We start from the raw sequence: 8,189 nt of genomic DNA, 5'->3' as shown, positions 1-8,189 counted from the left end.
GGTTTTTTTACTTCTTGATTGAAGCAGATTTTTCTGATACACGCTCATATTTCCTACCAGCCAATCAAAGCACGTGTCTGACGACACATAACCAATCAAAATTTGTGATGTTACAGCTGCGTTTATATATTCTCATCTAAACACAGCTATTGACCAATGAGAGTGCACATACTATTCTAATTATTTGAAAAACATATACCGGCACATATGTCACTGATGGCTAGACAACTGAGGAAACAGTGACAGACTGTTATGAAACAGTTATGTGTGTTGCGTGATACTTGTCATGGTACAGTGACCAGATTTAATGTCAAACATTATATATTATATTTGATTATTCAACACATTGTGACAATGTCCAAATATACCGTATTTACCCGTGTATAAGTCGATCCCATGTATAAGTCGACCCCCCATTTTTGATGGCAAAAAACGCAATTTCTTAATTTCTTTGTTAAATGTTCATGGGACACTAATCTTGTATTCTTCGACTTCTGGAAATGTGGATACACAAAAAAATCAGGGCCTCAAGCGCTTAATAGTTTTGTTGTTCAACAGCTGTTGTATATGCGGGCATTTTGTCCTTGAGTTTCGAAAAAGTTCTCAGAAAATCGAACATGTAAACCTCCAACTCACCTGTTTCGTTGTTCAAGGATAAAGGACTTTAGAGGATAAGCACAATGCAACATCACAGAAGCAGGAGTCAATCTTTGAAAATAACTTGCGAATGATGCGAAAATGTGCAAGGTTTTATTGGTCCTTGATTTGTAATTTCTCAAATGACAAACAAAACAAAATTCATAAACCAAACAATAAGAAGTTTGCAAAAGCATTTAAATCTGCCAGGTTTGTATAAAGAATAAAAAACATTCATTACCAACCAGCATTTTCACGCAACACGAGTGACGACGCTTGCACGCAAACACGAGGTATTGCGCCAGGTTACTAAGCCGTTGAACGATCGTGTTTTATTCGAAGAAACAGAAATGACTTTTAGAGCTTTCCGCCTTTGGAAAACGAAAATTTCCAGTGTCTATTTCATATTTGTGCTTGTGAGTATCTTCAACATTTAGAGTTGGACAAATCCTTTTTCATTTCAACTGGAATTGCTTACATTCGTTTTGAAGTCTTTTGTTATTCAATTTGAAGTCTTTTACGTCGGCTTTTGTCCACTGCCTTTGTTATGCCCAAGACAACGTTAACATTATTATGTTAATTTTGAATAAATTACTTGGCTGGAACTTGGCTCAAAATCTTTGACCCGTGTATAAGTCGAGGGCGATTTTTGGAGCTTCTTTTGAGGCCATAAAAGGTCGACTTATACACGGGTAAATACGGTAGTCATTAGCGCTTCGTCAGACGAAGGGCTAACGCTCGAAACGTCAGCTTTTAGAATCTCTGTACAGTGGCCAATTTACATTAGCAGCCCCAATTATTGATGAGTAAAATTGTCTGGCTTAACCCATTGACTCCTGGGGGTTCCCCATTGATGAGAAAAATTGTCTGGCATCAAGCAGGGTAAAATACCAAGTCCAGCCATTTCGGGTGTCAAAGGGTTAATTAATGGGACATTTCAGTGAGTGATTAACCCATTGACTCCTGGGGATTACCCATTGACGAGTAAAATTGTCTGGCGTTAGAGCGAAATATCATGTCTGGCTGGTTCAGGCTGGTTCGGGCGTCAAAGGGTTAATTAATAGACATAGTTACGTAAATCTATTAGTCTCACTCTCAGGAGGGAATGGGTTAATACAGATCATTCGTTCATAAATTAATAATAATATTCATTTATGTTGAGCTTCCAGAAGATGGATGTTTTACAATGTATGTGCTGCCTTCTGTCAAACTGAAATAGTGGTCTTGTTGATGTAATTTACAATATTATTAATTGTACGAAGAGACAAGTGATCTTGGACGCACTTTAACTGGACAATTTGACCAATTGTTTCTTATATAGCCACCTGAAAAATTCAGGTGGTTCCAACCGTATAGGTATTGCACTGGTATTGCAGATGCCATGGGTTCGAGTCCCGTTGGAGCTGCCTGAATTTTTCAGGTGACTATAAGAGACAATTGCTCAAATTGTCCAGGTAAAGTGCGAGGATCACTTCACTCTTTGTCTTCAATCCACACTTCAAATATACAGTATTATGCACTTAATTCACCTCGGGGAAACAAAACTCACTCTTTCCCATGGGGCGAGTCATTAACTAAGTGTTTTGCTATACCTCCCAACTCAAAATGAGCAATACACAAATTTTTACACAGAATTTGCCACGGTTTCAAAGGTGCACGACCTGATCACATGCAAGTCTAAAGTTTAAGTCCTTGTTTCCTTAGGGAGTTAGTGAGTTTTGCGGGCCCTAGGGAGTTAGTGACTTTTGAACCATGACACACGACACGTTCTCGTCCAATCGAAAAACGTGTTTCAGTTATGAGGTATAACAAATAAATTTATTTCATTCATAACTTACGATTTGCTGTCCATTTTGCTCGATGATCAGGAATATCTAAGAGTTTGTTCACATGTCCCAGTAAAACAGACAACTTGGCTTTCTGTCAAGGTAGAATTAAACAAATGTTTCTGAAAGTTGCAATATTTACAATGTATACACATCTTCAAAAAAGGATTTTTTTAATTGTCATATTGTTTACCTTGCTTTACTTTAAAAGAACATTTACTATGAGGTACAGCAGGGTTAAAAACACCAGTCTTACATGAAAATACGTGTACATTAAAATTCTCTACAACTTTACAGGTTTACATGGTGTGAGGGAGTACAGGTGGCACCTGTATGATTTCTTAACAAGTCCTTCAAAGTCAGGTGATGCATGTACCAGTGACCAAATAAAATATTACTAACTGTGTGTTGGTCTTCTGCCCTGTTCACACCAAACAATAACCATGTTTTCATTTTTGTTGACTACAAGTTTTTACAGATCGAAGCATTTGTTGAAACTAACCTGAATCTCATGTAAAAGTTTGTCCTACATTTTTCTGTGTCTGATTTTTCATTTTTTTAAACCCCAGTTGGTGTGAATGGGGTACACTGTATTTAGTTTACCTGGCTTTCCACGGATTGGGTGACTTCCTCAAATTCAGTAAGTTTGATGTCAGCAAGTTTTTCTGAGAAAAACCACACCAGAATATTGCATCAAGTACATGATTCACTTAATTCTAATTATCAGAATAAAATTTAATTGAACCAGCTGGCATGACAACAATTATTTGCAATACTGTACCCATGAGAATAGCAAGAATTTGACCATCATATAAATCCTCTGTGATGTTCCTGAGAACAATTCGTAGCTCTGATAACTCATCATTAACCCAGTCTAGGAGGACCTAAAATTTAATTTAAAAGTCAGTGTTTAATTGGACCATCACAACACTTCTTTGAACGACTACATTGCAAAACATCTAAAGTGTATCGACCTGCATGCGATGTGCGCCAAAATACTAATTAATGCAAAAGATTCACTGAAGAGCATGATAAAGTTCAACATGAAACCTGTGAGTAACCTGTAGTCAATCAAGCAGTATTGCTGTTAATTATCTGATGAAGAAACCAGCTCCTAACCTTACAACAACAACAACAACAACAATAATAATAATAATAATAACACAGTATATCAGAAGAGTCAAGAAGTTGTGTAGATCAAAACTCAATGGAGGAAATTTGATCGATGGCATCAATACCTGGGCTGTAGGTGTAGTAAGCTACAATGCGGTGATTTTGGACTGGATAATGGAGGAGGTAGCCAACATGGATAGAGGAACTAGGAAGATCTTGGCAATGAATGGCTATCTGCACACCAGGAGAAATGTTGCGAGGCTGTACCTGCCAAGAAAGGAAGGGGGAAGAGGACTGATCGACATCAAGGAGTGTGTAAGAAGGGAGAGCAAATCCTTTCATAGCTACCTAAGAGAGAGCACAGAGTGGAATCGATGCTTCAAGCTGCGTTGAAGGAGCAAGTGATTGTTGAAGAAGAGAATCTGCAGGACTATGAGAGGAGAAGGAAAGACGAGAAAGTTAAAAACTGGAAGGAGAAAGCCCTACATGGTGTGTTTGTCCAACAAATATCAGATGAAGCTGGAGAGGAGTCTTGGAGATGGCTCAGATCTGAGTCAGAAGAAAGCCAGGTTTAAAATTTCGGTCTGTTTTGTGAAAAAACCTCTTAGGTTAATTGCCTTAATTTCCGTATTACAATACATGTAAAAATAGACGAAGATCGTGGCAAAAAAGTCATGCACATAAATCGTATTATTTTACCGTTACCATTCAGTTGTTTTCTCTTCGATGCAGGGTTAAAGACAAAAGGTGTTGTATACAATGCCACTCTGACTGACTGCAAAAAAAAATCGTCCTTGCAGTCTAAATCGTGCCTTTCGTTCCCGTGCCAATCATGCCTATTGTGCCTTATCCTTCTCAGAGCTGTCGTGCCCGAGCTTTTTGTGTCCACATTTTTCCCAATCGCGCCCAAGAAATGTTTGATAAGACATTCATGAAAATTGAGAATCGTATTCTATGCATAGTGTTCTGTTGGGCTGTTAGTTTACTATCCGATCTCTTTTTCCTTTTCTGGATTATTGCCAATGATATATATGAAAAGTGATGGCACAGCTTGGACAAACAGTATTATTTTTCCATGCAAAGGCAGGTTTATAAAGCAGGCTGACCCAATGGGAATCCCAAGAGAATGGTTAAATAATTTGATTGGGTGGTAAACAAAAACTGTCAAAATGCCAAACCATCAACATTCCCAAAGGCGGGTTTTGAATTGTCTGAAGTCGAAAACAAACTGCGTAAAACCTGTGGGTTGTATTCAACGAACTCCTGCGCTGCGTTTCTCCAATGGACCATAACCGTCGAATACACGAGGACAAGGAGATTGCTTGAGCTAACTGTGACAGAAAAACACGAAAACAGCTCGGCTACGGAAAATTTTACAGAAATGGACACTTATTGGCATAGCTGTGCCAGCAGACCAGAACATCACCAGAACTGAAGAGGAGAAGGTTGAAAAGTACCAGGAACTAGCATTTGAAATGAGAAGGATTCATGAAGCCTCGAAAGTCACAATAATACCTATTGTGATTGGTGCTCTTGGAAGCATATCAAAAGGTGAAAAGACCTGGTTTGGCAAGCTAGATGTACCTGACTTCCTTGGAAGTGTACAAGTATCGGCCATCCTTGGAACTGCTCACCTGATGCGGGAAGTGTTGTGTCTCTAAGCTACGGGGAGTTGCTGAGACACAATAAACATTACCCAGTAGAACACCCGACAACTGGAGAGAATTGAATAACATAACAACACAATAATTATTATGACTATTATTACCATGTAGTTAAAGCATTTTGCAAAAGGATTAAAAGGGCAATGTCATGCAATCGATGACATGCGCAGTATTTCTCACAAGCAGAAATTTTAACAGACTTTTAATATTTTGCTTTTTCTGTTTAAGTATAGACTTAACATAGGTTTTGGAAATAAATAAAATGTATATAAAATGTGGAGTCCAAAAATGAAACTAAACAAAATAGTGCCATTTTATTCAGCTGAATTCAGTGAAGTGTGACCGGAAACATTGTCAGCGGTTAACAAGCGCTCAAACAAAAGTAGTTTTTTCTGTGCAATATTCCAAACAATTATTATCAAAATTAACATGCCATTTCAAAGCTGAAAGAGGGTGCAGTTGAAACATGGTAAGCAGAGAAAAAATTCAGGAGTGTCTTACTCACAACTTGTGGTTTTACAATTCGTGCAACAAATTGCTCTTATGTAAGTGTGGGTCTTCTTCAAAATATCCAAATACACATTTTAGAGCAAAGATAGTAAACGTTTATCCTTGAACATTGATGTGGTGGTCTCTGCCATTTAAGTGACTAGTAGCTAGTAATGAGCCACAACAATGGACTTCGATCCTTGTTTATAACAGGGAAATGGCTTACACTTCAATTTCACCATACATGTATGTCAAATTTCTCATAAATTCACGTTTTAAAAGTAAAGAATCTTTATTGTAGATTCTGTATTGGTACTTTGACTGCACTGCTTTGCTTTCTTGAGGAGACTGAATCACTATTTGTTTGTAGAGTGTTTAAAATTTTGAACGTGACAGTGGCCTCCACATTGTCTGCACCTCACCAAACTTGAAAAGTTTTGAATTTTTCAAGTTTCGATTCAAAAACCGTGAGAGTGCCCCTTTAAGAAATCAAAAATTACATGAAGAGAATGGCACACCACATGGTGATAATAGTATTACAACTGCATGTGTGTCAGGACTCAAGTTAAAGAACCTACATCACATGTATATCAGTTTTTTATCAAAGGTAAGCCACTGCCGCCAGCAAGTGAGCACTCTGACCTTCACAATAAACACGAACCCTTGCATTCAAGAATACTGAAGACGTTTAAGTCTACTACATCTAAATGTATGTAAATAATGAATAGTCAGTAGATCAACACAATGAGCAACTTAATTTATTACTCACATCTTGCAATTCTTTAACTTTTGGATTTTCTAGTGATGCAGGCTCCACCATGGAACGTTCTTCATTCTCATCTAAGGGTGCATTTATTAATTATTAAAGGACATCTTAAAGTTGTGACTGACTTCCCTTAATAATTACTCTTGAGCTACAAATACCATCAGGGCAGTTATTAACAGCCGGGACCAGGGATTTTCCCTGCCTGCCTAAAGAGAGGAACAAGTTAACTACTGATAGCCTAAGTTATTGTCATAGTTGCTAATGTTAAGCCGGAATTAAGGAAGGTACAGGTGTACACATCTTGAGGGGGAGGGGGGGGGGGGGTCGCAAGAGCACAAGTCCCAAGAATTGTTCTGGATAATCCCTTGTTCTTCTTGTTAGCTGATTTCGTATGGTATCTCAAAACAAGGATTGGTAGATATTATTTGCAAGAAATTTACTGCCTTTTCCATAATTACATGTATGTGGATCACTTTCAAGTGCCAATGGCTAGTTACACTACATTTTGGCTTCCATCAATCAAACTTCTCAAGTCAAATCAAAAGATGCCAAGAATCAAGGAGTCCAACAGATTAGCCATCCCAACGATCCTGTGTTAGCCTGGTTCACTGGATAAACCGACCTTTTTTTACCCATTGACTCCTCAGGAGTGCTAGGACACTCCCAGTTCATGAGTGATATTGTCTGGCATTAGAAAGAGAAAAAGACTCACTCCCAGGAATCAATGCAACGTGTCGCACTAGCAAGTTCACCACTTGGGATCACTGAAGAGTGTAAAAACAGCTTTCATGCATGATGATATAGACAAATTTTTTGTTATTATCCAGTGCACAAAAAGAAGCATTTGAAACATTAGAGAAAAACTTCTCTACATCATCATGCATGAAAGCTGTTTTAAAGAGGAATAAACTTTCTAAAAGATATAATAAAATATTTTTAATGATGTTCTATGAAATAAAATTATTACTGTGAATATTACTGTGGAATCTCATCTTCAAGCACGAATGGCGTTTTGGCTTCCATCAGTTAAACTTCTGACACCAAGCTGAGAGTTCAGCCGAAATCACAAGCACGGACGCTGAAATCAATCGACTGATGAAAGCCAAAACACAGTTTCGGGGGTTTCAATAAGTTTTAATTAATTAATTTAATTAAAGTAGGGACCTTGTGATAGAGTAAGCAGGCATCCCTATAAGTCTAGCTTTTGATCTTGAGACCTCCTTTGAGCAAATGCAGGTACTGTACTCAGCGCAGATGGGTGCTACTACCTGGGTCCCAGCTTCTTATAAGACCCTTGAGTTTGGTGCTTAAGGCTTGAAGGTGAGATTCTGCAGAATTATGAAAATTACACAGGGCGTAAAAATTAACGAAAAAATCCACTCGCAATTTTGCGACAACATACGAAAATTTAGTCGCAATTTTGCAAATTTTAGTTGCAAAATCGTCACGCTGCATTGTGTGGTCAGCGGTGGAGCAAAACAAAATATGACCACACAGTACTTTTGCTTAAACAAACCTCTGAAAATGACAAATATATATCTATCAAAGGTAAGGAGTTGTGCATGTAACATCGCAGCAAAATTACGCTACAATTGCGCTATATTCAGAGTGAAAGAAAATTCATGGGGAGAAACAAAATAATTTTGTCATTTCTTTATTTACTGTCTTTTAGCAAAAGTAGCAGCAAAGTGGCAA

At 37.9% G+C, this 8,189-nt stretch overlaps 1 protein-coding gene across 1 annotated transcript in view; it reads right to left on the bottom strand.

Annotated features, from left to right (window-relative positions):
- LOC138032119 (beta-parvin-like) overlaps positions 1 to 8,189 on the bottom strand; it is a 212,006-nt gene that overhangs the window by 201,334 nt on the left and 2,483 nt on the right. Inside the window, exons 3-6 of the mRNA XM_068879715.1 lie at positions 6,498 to 6,568; positions 3,244 to 3,346; positions 3,066 to 3,127; positions 2,475 to 2,556 (exon numbers count right to left, since the gene is read on the bottom strand). Coding sequence (XP_068735816.1) covers positions 2,475 to 2,556; positions 3,066 to 3,127; positions 3,244 to 3,346; positions 6,498 to 6,568 — 318 coding nt within the window. The remainder of the gene's footprint in view (positions 1 to 2,474; positions 2,557 to 3,065; positions 3,128 to 3,243; positions 3,347 to 6,497; positions 6,569 to 8,189) is intronic.

Source organism: Montipora capricornis, chromosome 14 (assembly GCF_036669925.1).
Source record: "Montipora capricornis isolate CH-2021 chromosome 14, ASM3666992v2, whole genome shotgun sequence".
NCBI lineage: Eukaryota > Metazoa > Cnidaria > Anthozoa > Scleractinia > Acroporidae > Montipora > Montipora capricornis.
Note: the sequence above shows the minus strand (reverse complement) of the source record. Positions and strands in the feature narration are given on the sequence as shown.